Source organism: Narcine bancroftii, chromosome 6 (genome assembly GCF_036971445.1).
Source record: "Narcine bancroftii isolate sNarBan1 chromosome 6, sNarBan1.hap1, whole genome shotgun sequence".
Classification (NCBI taxonomy): domain Eukaryota; kingdom Metazoa; phylum Chordata; class Chondrichthyes; order Torpediniformes; family Narcinidae; genus Narcine; species Narcine bancroftii.
The window spans coordinates 29,788,235-29,806,730 of NC_091474.1; the positions used below are offsets into that span (position 1 = coordinate 29,788,235).

Sequence of the window (18,496 nt, forward strand, 5' to 3'; positions counted from 1 at the left end):
GAAGAGCTTACTGTTGAGAAATAAAATAGCATCACTATTCTTGATAACAAATGAAGTGGCATAAGGACAGGTGAAACTTAGAGATGGTCCCAGGGACACTACAATTATGATCTAGGTCCCAGTGGCTGACATGAGGCATCATTCTAATGCTGAGGTGTTGATAAATTTGTTTGAAAGTTACAATGTTACTTCAGTAGATGAACTCTGAGAACCAAGGTAGTCGTGTGCTCTGTCAAGTTGACTCTTCTCTCAGCTACATTGATCTACATCCATGCAATATGTTGGAATCAAAAGGCTTTCCACTTCTGCCCTCCATTTTTTCTCCCAGAATTTCCTTCCTGCCACCTTTTAAGACATTTTGCTGTAAACTAATATCTACTACATTATTTGGTTTAATTCCACTTTGCTTTTTTCCCCACTGTCACTGTAGCCTGAACTATGTACATTCATCTAAAGTTTCTCAGATCCTTTAGTTGTAACTGTTTGAAGTTCAATTCTGCTTTCCCAAAATGTGAACTATTGCTTTGCTTTGATTTTGAAGTAGTTCGGCTGGAGAGATGGGGGGGGGGAGTCATCTCGGCCCTAGCTAGATACTGACTGGGTTGTAATCGGACCTTTCCCCTTGTGGTAGGTGAAGAAGCTGCAGGCTGTGCTGAAACCCATGATGCTTCGAAGACTGAAAGATGATGTGGAAAAAAACCTAGCTCCGAAGGAAGAAACCATCATTGAGGTGGAACTGACCAACATCCAGAAAAAGTATTACCGGGCCATCCTGGAGAGGAACTTCTCTTTCTTGGCGAAAGGAGCTAACCAGGCTAACATGCCAAACCTGCTAAATACCATGATGGAACTGAGAAAATGCTGTAACCATCCCTACTTGATCAATGGTGAGTCTGGGTCTCAAGCTCATTTTCATGCTGTTAATGCCTCACTATTCCATCCAAATACCTCCTTAGCCTCTGCGCTCCTCGTTATCTCTGTAATTTCCTACGAGATCTCGGAGCTCCTCCACTTTGTGCATCAACTTTTTCATTGCTGTCCTGTTGGCAGCTGCACGTTCATGCTGGTGGCCAAAGCTCTCAATTTCTCTGCTTAAATTTTTCTGACTGTCCTGTGCACTGCTTGGGGATGTTTTACTGAAATACCTAATCAGAATGTGTGGGACTGAAAACGATGACTTCTGTGAACGACTGATTGACGCAGTGTGGACAGTGGGCTGCAGGGTTTCTTTCCATGCCATATTTCTGAGTGACTCTGTAACATTTTGTTACTTGGTCCATTTGGTCTCACATCTTCTTTGACTAGGGCAGAAGGATTTTCTCCCTCAAAGTGGAAACTGTTGCCCTACTGGGCCATACAGAGTGGAGTGTACATCTTGAAATCCCTAATTAGTGTTGATAACTAACATTCTAAGTGCCAGCAATTTCCTGACCATAGTGTGAAACAATTCTAGCTCCTGATTAGGTCAGTGATTAGTGCAAATAAAAGAGTTAGTACAGGTGGTGTGATGGTTGGCATGGACATATCAGGTAGATATGGCCTGCTCCTTTGCGGTCTGGTTCAAGTATCAGGGTCTTGGGTGCCCCAGTATTTTTGGCAGTGGGTAAAGTAGACGTCACATTGAAGCATGAACAGGGCAATTTCAGAGGAGATAGAGTGCTTCTGGGGAAAATATGCAATGAAACTTTGAATTTTGATTCCTGCCAGGTGCTGAGGAGAAAATCCTGGATGAATTTCGTGAAGTGCACAACCCTGATGCTCCTCATTTTCAGCTGCAGGCCATGATTCAGGCAGCAGGAAAGTTGGTACTGATCGACAAGCTGTTGCCCAAACTTATTGCTGGTGGCCACAAGGTGCTGATCTTCTCTCAGATGGTCCGCTGCCTGGATATACTTGAAGATTACCTCATTCACAGACGGTGAGCTGGGACAAGCTGGCTGTCTCCCTGAGTTGGAGCCAAGCCTTGCCTCTTCAGAGCTGCTACTTATCCATAAAAAATCATTTGAACGGCTGGTATTTTGTTAAAAACAAGTCCTTAAAACTTTGATCAAAAATTAAAAGAACACTTGATCCTATTCAGATGTTGTGATTGAAGTTTCCTAACCTCTTCTTTGGGACAAGCCCAGGTGAATCAAAAAGTCCCAACATTTCTACCTGGTTTTGTGGAAGTGTTTGAGCTGTCTGAACACAGCATTTGATAGACCCAGTGTGAGTGGCAGAAACAATTAGACAGTGTGTATTGCCAATACCATTCAGCCCTGCGGCTGGACATGATGTTCACCCAGTGGTAGAAATATTTATCTATCTCAGTTTGAATCAGAGGAGTACCTGCTCTCATTAGCTACTCCTGCTTTTGTTATGGTAGGGACTGAGGAAGGCTTTTAAAGTAACTTTAGGTGAGTCACTCTAGTACATCTTGCACACTGTAATTACTGGGTCCATGGTGAGGGAGAGAATGGATTTTAACTTCCCAAACCCGTGATCTCTCACCTAAAAATACCAAGTCACCAGAGACTTGGGACCTCCAGCTCCTCCAGGTTTTCCTCTGACTTGCATCAACTGACGGGAATAGAACACAGGAAGAATACAATCGGGCCACGATGCCTGTTTTGAGCACAATGCCAATTTATACAACACATTTACTCCATTCCTTGCCTGTTTATGTGTCTGTTGAAATGCCAATTAAACATTGCTATCCCATCTGCTTCCACCACTACTTCAGCAGCATGTTCCTGGCACCCTCCATTCTGTTTCCTCATAAATCTCATTTAAGCTTTCCCCCTCTCATCTTCAATCTACGCCTGCTAGAAATGGACATTTCCATCCAGTGAAAAAGACTGTGGCTATCTACCCTATCTCTCTCCTTCCATCATCATTGCTGCCTGTAAATCTTGAACCCAGGTCTAACCGTGTTTTCAAAACAGACCTGTCTTTTCAAGGGCAGGTCAGGGCAGCCTTTAAAGCTAGCCAATAGCAGGCACAGCTCATGAATGGATTAGGGGGTAAAAGAAAAGAGTTGATGAATCTGTGGCAAGTTTTTAGGGAAATTTCTGAATTGAATTTTAGAAATCTAGTGCTGGTAATGAACAGAGAGGCCTCCTTAAATGCTGTAGGATTTCATGTATAAACATGTTGGTTTACATGTTCAACCATTGACTGTTCTTAACTATTTTAGGTACACCTACGAGCGAATTGATGGCAGGGTAAGGGGAAACTTGAGGCAAGCTGCGATCGATCGTTTCTCCAAGCCGGACTCCGACCGCTTTGTATTTCTGCTGTGCACCAGAGCAGGAGGTCTTGGTATTAATCTGACTGCTGCAGACACTTGTATCATCTTCGATTCAGATTGGAATCCGCAGAATGACCTGCAGGTGAGTGCCTGCACCATCTGCCCTGGACACTGCTCTCCACTTAGTTGCTATTCCACTTCACTGAGTAACCTGTCAAGTGCTCAGTGCAGAGATGGCTCAGTATTTCTTGAGTTTTGAAATCCTTTGAGGGTTCTGATGGATTTTATTGCAGTAAATTGGTTGAAAAAACAGCAAGGCTAATTAAGAATGCCACAAGCTACACAGGCAAAATAAAAATAAGGAGGTTAAATTAAGGGGTATAAAATTGAGAGAAGTCTAGACAGGCTAAACAGAAGGATCCATTAGCAAGAGGGGCCATTAAATTAGGGGACAGTGATTTAAATTGGTGAATAGAAAGATTGTGGGAGATGTGGAAAATCAAAACAAAAATCGCTCAACTAGTGAGTCCTAAAATGGTCAAACATACTTGGATGACCACTGCACATCAAGACCATGGACCAAGAGATGGTATTACATGGTCCAATTTTGGCTGCACAGACTCCAGTGAGAGGGCCTCCCTGTGCTATAAATTTGCATGGATTTTATTTCAATAATTATTGGAAATGAAAAGGTATAATAACATGCATTTATTATTTAGGAGTTACAAGGTACCCCATTAGTGATATGAATAGAAACATAGCTAAAGTAAAGAGGCAAGCGAAAGAATAAAGTTACAGACAGTTAGAAGTCTCTTGTCACAGAAGACTGGCAACATCAAATGAACTGGTTGAAATGTCAGAGAATGAAGGGGCTGCATTTTGGGGTCAGAGAGGCATTAGTGAAAAGCGAGTGTTTTGCCTTTTGTGCTGGTCTCATCGTAAACAATGGGGAAGTTTTCCATCTGAGGTCACAGAGAAGCTTCTGAAAGAAGTACTGACTTATTCATGCCCAAGTAAGGTTATGTCTGGAGAGGCTGCAGTTGGAGCCAAAAATGTAAAGTTTCTGTTGTGTTCTCCTCACCAATACTGTACATTTTCCCTCATCCATGCATTTCATTATCTGATTGCATGCATCTTGAAACTCCCTTAACCTTTCATTATCTCCAGGCTCAGGCTCGTTGTCACCGGATCGGACAGAGTAAAGCAGTTCAAGTATATCGCCTCATAACTCGTAACTCTTACGAGCGAGAGATGTTTGACAAAGCTAGTCTCAAGCTGGGTCTGGACAGGGCTGTGCTGCAAGCAATGAATCGCAGAGGAAACACTAACGGGGTAAGGTGGCCTGTCACTGTCTATTGTTGTTTGCACACTCAGTGTTTGGCTGCTTGTGCTTTGTGAGGTGGCCTCTAGTGATGGAACACATTGGAAGGGCCTGCTTATGCAGGTTCAGCATGTCAGGTCAGACGCATCACAGGCATGTTTATCAAGGGTGTGATAAAAGCCAACATGAGAGATAACTCAATGCTACGGAAAAATCAGGATTGGGAATTAAATGTTGCAGATTCAATCTTTCTTTATTGTCATATGATTAAAAACAGTGCAATATTACATGAAATTTGTTTTCGCCATCAGAAGAAATTGCCTGAAGTGTCTCTTAGAGTCATAAAAAGAGAAGCAAAGAGACATAGATTAAAATTGCAGTGGGTAAAAAGGTGCAACTATAAGAAAGACAATAACATTAATTTGAATCATGACTGCACCAATCTAGTGAAAGAAAAGTAGAGCAAGAGATATGCTTGCAAATTAGAAATCAGGGAATTTCAACTGCCATAATACCAATTTGATAGAAAGGGGGAAACTTTGTTCAGTGACTACAAGGCTCCTTTTCTAACCTGGAAGATTTAAATACTTAACAAGGAAATGTTTATTTGGTGTAGTTATGCAGGATGGACCATAACAATTAAATATTTAAGTTACAATGAGCATAATACCAGACAATTTAACAGGATAACTGCAAAGGTCAGAAGGAAGATAACCACCAAGGTATGAGATTGATACCTCATAGAGTAGGGTTATTGGATTCAAGCAGAATAAGAAGGACTCTCATTGAGATGTATAAAATTCTAACTGGACCGGACAGGTTAAATGCAGGAAGAATGCTCCTGTTGTTGGGGAAGTTTAGAACATGGGGTGAGAAGGGGGAAGCCACTTGGGACCAAGATGAAGAAGAAACTTCTTCGCTCAGAGAGTTGTGAACTTGTAGAACTCCCTGCCACTGAAAATTGTTGAGGCTAGTTAATTAGATATATTCAGAAGGGGGTTGGATATGGCCCCATTGGCTAAAGGGATCAAGGGGTATGGACAGAGTGAAGGAATAGGGGATTGAGGTCACATGATCAGCCACGCTGGTATTGAATAGTGGAGCAGACTTGGGCTGTATGGCCTTATGCTTTTAAATTTCTAAGCTTGAAGACCGAACAAATGATTGACAGATGACATTTAAGAAAGTTGATTGACATTGTGCATTTTGTTAGGAAGAATGAGGAGTTAGTTATTACCAGGAAGATGTGACTCTGGGATGAAGGAGGTATCACGAGTACAAATCCCTTGCAAACTGTCCCATCAAACATTTCCAGGCAGTGATGGCACTGATGAGATGTGGTGTGAATCACGCCTTGATTCATGACATTCCACCTCTCCTGAAGTCTATTGTGGTGTCCATTTATCATTTGCTTTGCTTATAGTACTGTACTGCAGATTCAATGGAATCTGGATGTAGTTTATCTAGTTTTATCAAGTGAAGGAAGAGTGGTGAAAAGGAAAGTTAGCTAATAAAAGCCATCTTTCAACAAAATCTCTGCAGGGCTGTTAGCACTCCCTGTTTACCCACCTACATTACAGTAGCCCCCTTTCTCCAGTTGATGTTTGGATGAACAGGACTTGTCTGTTACTCAAAGACCATGTGCCTTCCCACACAGGTGCAGCCATTGTCTAAAATTGAAGTAGAGGATCTACTTCGCAAAGGAGCATATGGAGCCCTAATGGATGAGGAGGATGAAGGGTCAAAGTTTTGTGAAGAAGACATTGACCAGATCCTGCTTCGTCGAACTCGCACTATTACCATCGAATCGGAAGGGAAGGGCTCCACATTTGCAAAGGTTAGAAGTAACATTTATGGATCCAACCCATGATGGCTACCAATAGTTAATGGTTCACTGGCCAAACAGTTTCATTGATTAGTCGAATATTTGAACTGCTGTACGACTGGAATGGGAGGGAAGAACAGAGATCGCCTGTTTGCCTGTTGGAATTTATTTTGATCAAATTCAGCTGCTCATATTGCTGACATCGCAATCAGTGGAAATACTCTCTGGAGCAAAGAGAAGGGGACATCAGAAGGAGGCAATTAAACTGCAAACGAATGTGGTCCTGTTCCTCCATTTAATTAATTATCGTGAAAACATGGCTTATTAGTAAAACTCAGCCAAGTTATTTTAGAGAGTTACCTACATAAATCCTGTGATGTTCAGAGGAGGGATGTGCTGAGGTGGGGTTGATTGTGGGCCACATGGTAATGCATATCTTGTCTCATCTCAGCACCTGTTATTAAGTGTCATGAGTTAGTTAATCTGGGGTCACTTTGAGATTCGTCATTTAGCCAGCATTGTTCCCTCTGTACTTACAGAATATTTTTTAAGTACTAATCCATATCTGCCTGTGCTCATTGCATTGATTCAAGATTGATTTCCACATTCTGTTAAGACCTGCATTCGCAGCTAATCTACTGAGAATTGAGCAATCCTCACACTTCCCTCCAGGGGTATTCCCAGCTGTGTAATTTAATTTCACTGGCACACCCAGCAGTACATGTGTTGGTTGCTTAAACTGTTTACAGCTCCTTGACAAGAGTTCCTTTGGTACTCTGCTGTGATTTGTTTCTGCTTCAGGCCAGCTTCGTAGCTTCAGGAAACAGGACGGATATCTCCCTGGATGACCCCAACTTCTGGCAGAAATGGGCCAAAATTGCAGAGCTGGATATTGAGTCGAAGAACGGAAAAGTAAGTGCTCTGTCGGGTACTTCCCTTCAGCTGGTGCTCACGTGTGCTGAGATTTCATAATCTCTTGGCAGCGGGTATGGTAACAGGTTGTGGCCAACTTCTATCTGGTCCTGCTTACCCACTCTCTCGGCCGCCCTCACCCCCAATGGCTTATCTGGGGTTTCTGTAGCAGAGAGTCCCTCTAGTTCTAGCTGTATTTTCATTGTATGTCATGATGATACGTACCAACTAATGTGGATGTCATATCAGTGCAGCCATGCTGCCCTGTATCTAGCCCTTTGAAGGGGAAGGTCACTGCACTCAGATACAGTGAAATTCCAGTGTGATTGGTATACCTTCAATTGCCAATGTGTTCCGCCTGTCTCCATTGATTGTTTTGGGAGATGTTAAGAGTTTAGTGAAACTTCTGCAGATGCTGTGATTGCAGAAAAAGCACAGAGATGCTGGAGGAACTTGACAGGTCTCACAGGTCCCAAAGTAGGTAAAGATATGTTACCGGCGTTTCAGGCCTGAGCCATTCCTCGGCCTTTTTTTTTGACTCATGCCTTGAAGAAGGGCTCAAGCCCAAAACATCAGTTATATATCTTAACTTCTAATGGACGCTGTGAGACTGGCTGAGTTGATCCAGCATTTCTGTGTTTTAATCAAAAATTTTGTGCCCCTTACCCAGTTCACCAAAATACTAATTCAACTGATCGTCTTCTGCCAAATATCGTTTGGACAGAATTGCTACCTCGTAAGTTTAAGGAGTGAAAGGGGGGGTGTGAACAGGCAACGACTGAGAGCAGTGCTCCACTGGTGGGGAGGGGATTGGAAGAACAGGTGGAGACTAGAGTGGTGTGCCATTGGTAGGGATGAGATTGGAAGGGTGGGTGGAGACTGAGAGCAGAGATCCACTGGTGGGGAGATCAGAAGGGCAGGAGGTGACTGAGAGCAGTGCTTCACTGATGGTGGTGGTGGGGGGGGGGGGGGGGGAGGTCAGGTGGGTGACTGAGAGCGGTGCTTCATGAGTGGGGAGGGGATAGGAAGGACAGGTGGAGATTAGAGCTGTGCTCCACTGGTGGAGAGATCATGGTTATATGGTTATATTCCAGGTGCTGTTCAGTGGGACTAGGAGGGTGGGGATTTGTTCTGGCATGGACTAGTAGGGCCAAACTGGCCTTTTCTGTGCTTTATATGGTTATCAGAAAAGCAGGTGGTGACTGAAGGTGATGCTTCACTAGTGGGGAGGGGATTGGAAGGGGTGGGTGTTCTGGAGGGTTCAGGTGCAGCAAAGAGTAGCTGATGGAATCAGATGGTTTGCACATTCAACAGGAGGTATTTGGATTACTTTTGGCAAAGGCTAGAATGATAGGGGTTTGGTTTGATTTGGATCAATTGCAGGTCATAGTGTGTAGATGATGGAAACAAGATAGAAGATGAGATCTAACAGCACGCCATAGGCACATCATCTTGTGGAACCTTAAAGTCAGTGGAGCTGGACGATTAGTTGCCGTGGCAGATGTTGATTCTTGAATTTGAATGTCTTGCACATAGGACAGTTTGGTCATCGACACACCACGTGTCAGGAAACAGACCAAGCACTATAATTCGTTTGAAGATGATGAACTGATGGAGTTCTCTGAGCTTGACAGCGATAGTGAAGATAAACCTTCAAGGTCCCGACGTCTCCATGACAAGACCCGTCGCTATCTTCGGGCAGAATGCTTTCGGGTAGAAAAGAACCTATTAATTTTTGGGTAAGTGCATGCTTTGGACTGGATTTATTGAATGTAAACTGATAAACTGCCTAACAAGTCATCAGGACCATCTCATGTATTCCAATCAAGTGCTTAGGATTTCAATCACTGTTCTAGCATTGGAAATCTGGCTGCCATTTAGCATGGGGTGAATTCCCAGTGACAGGGTATGTGAGGGCAAACTACCTGTTCCACTCATGACAACATCTTCAGATCTTTCATTCGAATTGGATGACCTGAGAGAGGGAGAGAGTTTGTTCAGGGGGTGGGGAGCAGAAATCTGTCCCACGAAATAGCCTTGATCTTTGCTCATCTTGTAAGCAGAGTAGATGAGGTCAAGGTTCCTTCCTGTGACCATCAGAGATCAAGACTACATCTGTACTGGCTCGAGTATTTAACAATCTTTCACCATCACTGAAAGGTTTGAGCCACTCATTCTTTAATCTGGCCTCATGCCAGCACAGCAGAATGAGTTTTTGATCCATGTACAAATATCCTGTGAAAAATTGGAACCAGATAATCATACAGTACTCGATGTGAGTTTGTTGTCACAAACATATGGGCAGATTCTTTATTGCTGCAGCTGAACAGGTACTCAAGATAAACCAACTACAAGATTAAAATTTAAATGACCACAAATGCAAGACAGGAAAAGAGATGATAAAAATCAAAGCGAAGAGAAATATGTACAGTTGCAGTTCGATCAAAAACCAAAGTAATGTTTCATTGATCATTTGGTGACCCTGGGGTAGTTTATGGTTTGGTTAATATTGGTATTGAGCAGTTCAAGAGCTTGGTAGCTGTTGGATAAATCCTGAGGAAAAACTGTGCCTGAGCCACATTCCTCTGGCTTTCTCATGTAACTTGGACCCCCTTCCTTCCGAGGAAGGCCTAGTAATGGAGTGAAGCATGGAGACACAGAGACTGCAATTGCCAGAATATGGAACAGGAAACAAGCCTCTGGATGAACTCATATCAGGACAAGCAGTAATAAAGAGGACAGGGGGATAGTCGGGTGTTCCGGTTAAGACCCTCACAGAGGGAAGTTGGCTGGAATACGGAAGTGAGAGCGATGAGTGAGACAGACACTGGTAAATGGAGCCAGATGGGGGATTTTGCTCGTACCTTGATGGAGAGTTTAGGCCCAAAATGTTGTTTATGGATCATTATCTTGGCTACATAAAGAACACTGCATGATCTGCGGAGTTTCTCTACCATCTTTGTGTGGAGGATAAAAGGTGGTAAGTGGAAACAGATTGGGGAGGGATGATGTAGTCTTAACTATGCATGCAAGGGTTGTGTTGGTGGAGATTTCTAGGCTACTGTTATCTAAAATGCCAGTGGGCTGTTGCCCTCTATGCAGGTGGGGACGATGGAAGGACATCCTGTCGCATGGACGATTCAAGTGGCACCTGACAGAGAAGGACATGGAGACTATTTGTCGCACCCTTCTGGTCTATTGTCTGAAGCATTATAAAGGAGACGAGAAGATTAAAAGTTTCATCTGGGACCTTATTACTCCCACAAAGGATGGACAGAATCAAGCACTCCATAACCACTCAGGTATGAGATCCTTTAGAGATATAGCACAGTAACAGACCCTTCAAGACCATGAGTCCGCTCACAGTTGCCTGAACTTCTGATAGTTAGTAGGCTACAGGTCAGGGGAGCTGACTGCGTGCAGCTGCAGATTATCGGAGCTGAGAGTGATGGGCAGAGGACTGAGTGACAATGAATCGTGGGCTGGGATTGGAGGAGCTGAGATTGGATGGGCTAGGGCTTGGATGGGAGGGGAGTGGGTGTGTTGGGGATTGAAGGAGTTGATATTGAGTGGGCTGGGGATTAGGGAGGAGGGGAGTGGGTGGTATGGAGATTAGAGGAGAGTGGGTGGGCTAGGGATTGTATGTGAGGAGAATGGGTAGTATAGGGATTAGAGGGAAGTGGGTGGACTGGATATTGGAGGGGAGCAAAGTGGTTGGGCTGCAGAATGGAGGGGAGGGGATGGACTGGGGATTGGAGAAGCTGAGCAATGGGCATGAAATGTTCATCGATAAAGACTGTTCACTAATATGGTAATAAAGAGAGCATTTCATATTAAAGCTGACTAGTGATGGTCTTTCTTATTTAAAGAAGATATGGACATTGTCACTTGAAGCCATATTGTGTACTGGAATATTTAATAATAACAATTTTGAACCTTTGTTCCAGGGTTATCAGCACCTGTGCCCAGGGGGAGAAAAGGAAAGAAGCTGAAGACACCACTGTCTCAGCCCGAGCTGAAAAATGCTGATTGGGTGGCTAGCTGTAACCCAGACGTGCTCTTCCATGATGATGGTTACAAGAAACATCTCAAGCAACACTGCAACAAGTGAGTGTAGTCGGGACTGAGCTGTGTGGAGGGGAAGAAGTCCTGACCCAGGGGTGGGGTAGGTAGGTGGTGGCACAGAGATTGGGATGTGCAGAACTGTGCCCCTTGGATAACTATGCCCAGTTGCAAGTAAAAGAAGCAGGATTTCTTCTTAAACTGCACAACCTTTCTTATTGATGTCACATCCGTTTCTTGTGCTATTCAGGGATAGACCTCACTGCTGCACAGTATCATCCTGTCAATCTGTTGAAAACACAAAGCAATGTGTAGGTAAAGATATGTGATTTCTGCCTCTTCCTGTTCTTGAGCTTTCTGTGGTTGTCCACAGGGTGTTGCTGAGAGTCCGAATGTTATATTATCTCAAGCAGGAGGTACTGGGGGAGGCTGCTGACAAAGCTTTGGATGGTATTGATGCAAGGTACGTCACATAGCTTGGTTTGATACTGAGCCATCCAGAGTAAGGTGGACAGTTTTGAAAGAGGTTCCTGTTTAAACGTGGTGGGGTGAGGGATGCTTCTTTCCCTCTGGAAAATGACATCTAATGTTGATCAGGTGGTAGGATTGGGTTGCACTGCATCCATTTATTTTGCTCTCCTGCTTCCAATGACACAGGTTGTTAAACAGTCTTGATGATAATTGGCCAAAGAACCAGAGAAGGAGATCAAACACTTCACGCAGAGCACTCCATGACCTGAAGCAAATTTCAAAAAGGGTTGGATAAAAATGGGGAAAATAGTGTTGAGGTTTAGGAACACAGCAGTGTGTCGCAGGATGAATGGAGGGCTGGGATAGGCAAAATGGGCTGGATGGTTCTATGATTGAACGTAGTAAAACATGAAAGTCTGTAGACACTGAAGTAAAACCACAATGCTGGAGAAACTCAGCAGGTCAAACAGTGTACTTTATTTAGCAAAGATAAAGATACATTGCCAGCATTTTGGGCATGATGAAGGTTGGCTGCTTTAGCCCCAACTGCTGCTGAAGAGCTCACTCATGGCAAGCTAAAATGTGATACTGGAATATGGCAGCACAAAATACATATGGATTTCAGAGGTGTCTGAAGGAGAAAAATAGTATTGTCTCTAATCTGGGAGTTATTTTGTCCCACTATGTATAAATTCTATCCTAACTCTGCTAATCTTACCTATAATGGAGGTGCTTTAATAATCTGACAGAAAGAGAATCTGTTTTACTGATGAGTCCAGAAAAGGAAGTGATAACCTTATCATTAGAGCTGGGTCAAAGTGATGTCAGAAAGCACTTCGCACAGTACAGGCCCTTTAGCCCTTGATGTTTTGTTTACCCCATATTCCTTAAAAAAAAATTACTAAACCCTCCTTACCTCATAACCCTCTGTTCTTCTTCAATCCATGTACCTATCCAAGAGTCTCTTAAATGCTCCTAATGTTTTAGCCTCCACCAGCATCCCTGGTAAGGGCATTCCAAGTACAACTCTCTGTATATTTAAAAAAAACATATCCCTAGTGTCTCCCCTCAACTTTCCTCCCTTCACTTTGTACATATGTTCTCTGGTGTTTTCTGTTCCTGCTCTGGGGAAAAAAAAGGCTCTGGCTGTCCACCATGTGCCTCTCATAATCTTGTAGACTTCTGTTAATTCTCCTCTATGCTCCAAAGGGAAAAGTCCCAGTTCTGCTAATCTTGCCTTAAAAATACTTATTTTCCAATCAAGGTAACATCCTGGTAAATATCCTCTGCATGCTCTCCATAGCTTCCACATCCTTCCTATAATTAGAACTGAACACAAAACTCCCAAATGTAGTCTCACCAGTGATTTGTAAAGTTGCAACATGACCTCTCTACTCTTGAACTCAGTTCCCCTATTAATGACGCCCAGCATTACATAAGCCTTCTTAACTATCCTATCAACCTATACGGCGATCTTGAGGGATATATGGATTTGGACATTCTTCAGAGTGTAGATGAACAGAGGGACCTTTGGGTCCAAAGGGAGTGGAAATTTCCAAACTTTCCCAAAAGAGCTGTTGAATATTTCCAGACTGAACAAGAGAGGAATAAAGTAGTTGTTTTGTGCTCCATTGAGGACCATTAAATGAAAAGTCTGCTCACAAATTATTGTTATTTATCATTTCTAATGCAATGATTTTATCCATCTCTTCCTGATATACGTTGCCGCTGTCTTCCTCTTTGTTGCTATGTCTTTGCCTGTTTGTGTCTTGCCTCACTGCCTTACCCTTTCTGCCTTGTGCTTGCTTCTCTTCACCGCGCCTTGGACTACAGTAAGCTGGAAGTCTGGATCCCTGAGGTTGACTACAATGACATACCAGTCGACTGGTGGGATGGAGATTCGGACAAGTCTCTACTTATTGGAGTTTATAAGCATGGTAAGCCTGTTTGGCTTTGTAGACTTCCCAGTCTGTTACTCCTTCTCAGTCAAAATCCCTTTACCTGATCCCCTTCTCATCCTTCTACCAATTACTTTAAATGTTTCCCTCCCTTAGTTTTGGATATCTCTTGAAAGGGTAATCGATCCTTTCAAGGTTTTATACAGAAAATAAAAATTGCATGGGCAAACTAATTGAAATCTGACAAATCTATGAGTCCTAATAGATGTTACCTCAAGGTCTTAAAGGAAGTGGTGCTGTTAGTTTTAATTTTACAAAATTAATAGATTCACAGAAGTTTCTATTTGATGAGAAAATGTGGTTATTTCATACAGAAAGCAAAAAAATTCAGGCCACTCTGATTTTTCCAAAATGTTCAGCACAGGCATGTAGGCTGAAGTGCTGTACTGTTCAATGTTCAGTTGGTTAATCATCTATCAAAGGGAAAATATTAGAATCAGAATCAAAATTTATTGTGATGAACAAGTCATGAAATTTATTGTTTTGCGGCAGCGTTACAGTGCAATCATTCATATAAACCATCTTACAAACATAATGCATGAAAAGTCAAAGTAAAGCATTGTCTGGATCATTGATAATTCAGGAATCTGATGGCAGAGGGGAAGAGGCTGTCCTTGTGCTCGTCTTCAGGCTCCTGTACCTTTTTCCCAATGGTAGCGGAGTGAAGAAGGCATGGCCTGGGTGGTGGGGTCCTTGAGGATAGAGGCTTCTTTCTAAAGGCACCACCTCTTGTTGATGTCCTCGATGGAGTGAAGACTAGTGTCTGTGATATTGCAGGCTGGGTGAACAACTCTCTGGAGTTTTTTCTTGGCCTGAGACTTTGTACCAGACAATGATGCAACCAGCCAGAATGCTCTCCACTGTACACCTGTAGAAGTTTTCAAGAGTCTGCGGTGAGATATTGGATCTCCTCAAACACCTTACAAAGTATAGCTGCTGTAAAGCCTTCTTCATGATTGCATTGACGTAGAGGCTCCAGGACAGATAGAAGCTATTATTAAAAATGTTATAGCTGCCACTATGGAAAATTCACAAAGGTCTTTGAAAAGTACCATAATTTTCAGAAGGCATTTGATAAGGTGCCAGATGAAAGTTCAATATGAAAAAGCTTGTGGTGTGGGAAGTGTGGATAAAAGGTTGCCTGGCTACCAGGCAAGAGTATAAATAGAAGTGGGCTCAGTTCTGGTTGGCAGCAGTGCACAGGGAATGATGGTGAAGACTTGACTGTTTATAGAAACACTTGGAGGGAAGCAAAATTTGCCGAGGATGCAAAGATAGGAAGATAAGTTCTCAAGTGGGCAGAAGTAAGTGGTGAACTGGAGTGAGCTTCCAGAGGAAGTGATGGAGGTGCAGAGGCACCTAATTAATTGTAATGTTTGGAAAGCATTTGTGGAAGTACTTGGACAGGAAAGGAGTGGAGAAATATGGGCCTAATTCAGGCAAATGGGATGTGTATAGCAAAGCATTGTGGTCAGCATGGAGGAGGAAGGGTGAAGGGCCACTGTTCAGCTTCACAACACTGACTCCATTTGCTTTACAAAGTTAAATAGAACATATAGCACAGGAACAGACCCTTTGGCCCAGGTGTCTGTGTCAAGTTTCATTGAACTAAAACTGCTACACATGATCCACATCCCTCTCAAAGCCTCTTAAACCTCCACCATTACCCCAAGCCACCCATTCCAGGCACACACCATTCTCTGTGTCAATAGAAACTTGCCCTGAGCATCTTTAAATTCCCTCTATCCTCACCATAAATGTGTGTTCTCTTGCTTGTGACGTTTTTACTCTGAGGAAAAGATTCTGATCATTTACTCTGTCTCTCTTAATTTTATAAATTTCTATCAGGTCTCCCCTCCAGCACGCCAGAGAAAATAACCCAAATTTGTTCAACCTCTCCCTGTCGCACATATACTCAACATACAACACAGCATTGCAATACAGAAGAGGCCCTTAGACCCATGATGTGCCAACCTTTATAAACCTACTCAACATCTAAACCTTCCCTACCTCACACCCATTTTTCTTGTATCCATGTACCTGTCTGAGTATTTTAAATGTCCCTGTTGTACCAGCCTCCACCACCACCCAAGATAATGCATTCCAGGCAACCACTACTCTGTGTTTTTAAAAATAAAAACACCCCTGATGTCTCCCTAAGCTTCCTCCCCTCACCTTGCACAGATGTCCTCTGGTATTTGCTACTGTTGCTCCAGGAAAAAGGTGCTGGCTGCCCACCCTATCTATGCCTCTCTAACTCAGGCAATATCTTGTCCCTCTCCAAGCCTCTACATCCTCCCTGTAATGAGATGAAGAGAATTGTGTGTTATTTAGGATGACTGTTGAGCTGTATTATCTGTAGCCTTTAGGCTGATCGTCTTCAACCAGTTTCTGCATGTTTAAATTTAAATTTTCAATTTTTTAGATTTAGACATATAGCACGGTAACAGGCCATTTCAGCCCACATATCCGTGCCACCCAGTTTACACCCAATTAACCTACAGCCCTGACACATTTCAAACGATGGAAGGAAACTGCAGCCCCCAGGGAAAACCCATGCTGACACAGGGAGAAGGTGCAAACTCCTTACAAAGCAGGATTTGAACCCTAGTCCTGATCGCTGGCACTGGAAAAGCCTTGCGTTAACCGCTCCATGTGGAATTGTTCAGCACAAACTTAGCTGGAGTTATCACAGTGGATCTCTTTTTACCTCAGCAGCTAAGTATACTGCCAAGGTGGTGCTGGGAGGAATTAGGAAACAATTTTTGATTTGGCCCTGTTGATTCCAGGGCTGGTTCGATGGTTTGCTTTTACGATTTTAAGTTAGTGGGAGAGAGTGTGATGTGACAGGAGACAGATGGCTCCAGTTTAAGTTATTACTTCACACTGCAGAGCAGTAAATCTTTGCCATACTTATGTGGGGATCAGAACCACTCAGTGGGTCTGGCAGCATGTGTGGCGAGGGGAAGAGTGGAGCAAGCTGAACTGTTAACCCGTTAGCAGATTTTCAGCACTTGTATGTTTTGCCCTTGTTTCAGTGTGTGGAGGGTGGTTTCCCATACTGCCTGGCTTCAGGTGACACAGTTCTTTAGTCCTGCATGGATACTCACCAGCTGAGTTGGTGGAAGTTGTGCCCAATACTATTGTTAGAAACTAAGATGTTGGAACAGAAATCCAGCAGATGCCTGGTGCTTGCTCTTGCATTCCTCCATCCTCCTGCCCTAGGAGTATCAGAAGGAAATCAGTTGAAGTATCACACCTGTGGCAGTGGTGTTATGGCTGTGATTCCTGATGCATCAGTATGCCACTAATGGGCCCTTCTCCAACTGTGGAGCTGAATTCTGGTGCTGGATGCTTTACTCGCCCACTGGGACCTGATTCTTTCTTTCCAGGTTATGAGCGGTATAATGCGATGAGAGCTGACCCTGCACTCTGTTTCCTTGAGAGGGTGGGCATGCCCGATGAGACCTCGCTGGCAGCGGAACAAGGAGGTGTCGACCTGGCAACAGACATGAGTGAAGGGTAAGGCATTGTCATCCATTGGAGCGGTTGAAGCATTCATCCTGAGCAGTAGCTCCTGTGAGCAGCCTTCAATGGTACTGGGTTCAAACTCCACTCAGAAACTTATGATGATAGAAGCACATGATACTTGAAAAGGCTATTCTGCCCATTGTACCATATCTCTGTGAGGTCCATCCCGGTGCACTGCCAGTTCCCATTTCAAGGTAATTCTGGAATCGGTTTGTACCTTTTCAGACAAAGAATTTTTAAATCCTGACAACTCTGAGTTACTGCTACTCAGTTCAGTATTTTGTCCATGAATTTACATCTGATCTTGTAACTCACCAGCAGGAAGAGTAAGAGGTCATAGCAATGTATTCTGGGATCAAAATCATGTACTCTGATGAATGCAAAGAGTCATTGAGTTCTACAGGAGGAACACAGGCCCTTCAGCCCAACTTTGCTGACAAAGCTGCTCCCATTTGCTGGCATTCTGTTCACCTCTCCTAAACCTGTGGTTCTCAACCTTCTTTCACCCACTCACATAGCACCTTAAGTAATCTCTTACTAACCACAGAGCACCTATGGCATCCCATAGGTGCTCTGTGGTTAGTAAGAGATTACTTATGTGCTATGTGAGTGTAGGAAAAAAGATTGAGAATCACTGCCCTAAACCTTTCCAATCCATGTACTGGTCTAAATGCTTTTTGAGTGCAACAGTTGACCCAATCTCCACCACTTTCTCTTTGCAGTGCACTTCATATACCTACCACCCTCTGTGTGAAGTTGCCCCTCAAGTCTCTTAAATTTTGCCCCTCTAATCTTGAATCCATGCCCTCTAGTTATAGATTCACCTGCCCTGGGAAAAGTACCATGGCTATTTACCTTACCTATGTCCCTCATCATTGTTGTGAACCTCTATTTGGTCTCCTGCTTACAGGGAGAAAAGACCCAGCCTTGAATTATGTGAGCCTCTTTATATAATTCAAGCTCACCTGTCCCAGCAACATTCTCCTGCATCTTTCCTGCAGCCTTTTCAACTTACTGACATCTTTCATCCATCTGGATAACCAAAACTGCACATAATACTGTGTAAAGCCTCATCAACAACTTGTACAGTTGTAACAGGACATCCATGCTCCAGTACTCAAGGCCCAGACTAATGAAGGAAAGTGTGCTAAATACTTTCCTCAGCACCCTGGCTACCTGCATTACCA

At 43.4% G+C, this 18,496-nt stretch overlaps 1 protein-coding gene across 11 annotated transcripts in view; it reads left to right on the plus strand.

The window, feature by feature from the left end:
* Positions 1–18,496, plus strand: part of chd6 (chromodomain helicase DNA binding protein 6) — a 218,775-nt gene that overhangs the window by 146,387 nt on the left and 53,892 nt on the right. For 10 of the 11 annotated variants that reach the window (XM_069884536.1, XM_069884540.1, XM_069884534.1 and 7 more), the window contains 12 exons: positions 632–887; positions 1,708–1,918; positions 3,176–3,371; positions 4,397–4,561; positions 6,208–6,387; positions 7,177–7,287; positions 8,824–9,026; positions 10,390–10,589; positions 11,235–11,394; positions 11,723–11,812; positions 13,654–13,757; positions 17,171–17,300. In XM_069884536.1, coding sequence (XP_069740637.1) covers positions 632–887; positions 1,708–1,918; positions 3,176–3,371; positions 4,397–4,561; positions 6,208–6,387; positions 7,177–7,287; positions 8,824–9,026; positions 10,390–10,589; positions 11,235–11,394; positions 11,723–11,812; positions 13,654–13,757; positions 17,171–17,300 — 2,006 coding nt within the window. The remainder of the gene's footprint in view (positions 1–631; positions 888–1,707; positions 1,919–3,175; positions 3,372–4,396; positions 4,562–6,207; positions 6,388–7,176; positions 7,288–8,823; positions 9,027–10,389; positions 10,590–11,234; positions 11,395–11,722; positions 11,813–13,653; positions 13,758–17,170; positions 17,301–18,496) is intronic. The other variant, XM_069884543.1, reaches the window with a different exon arrangement.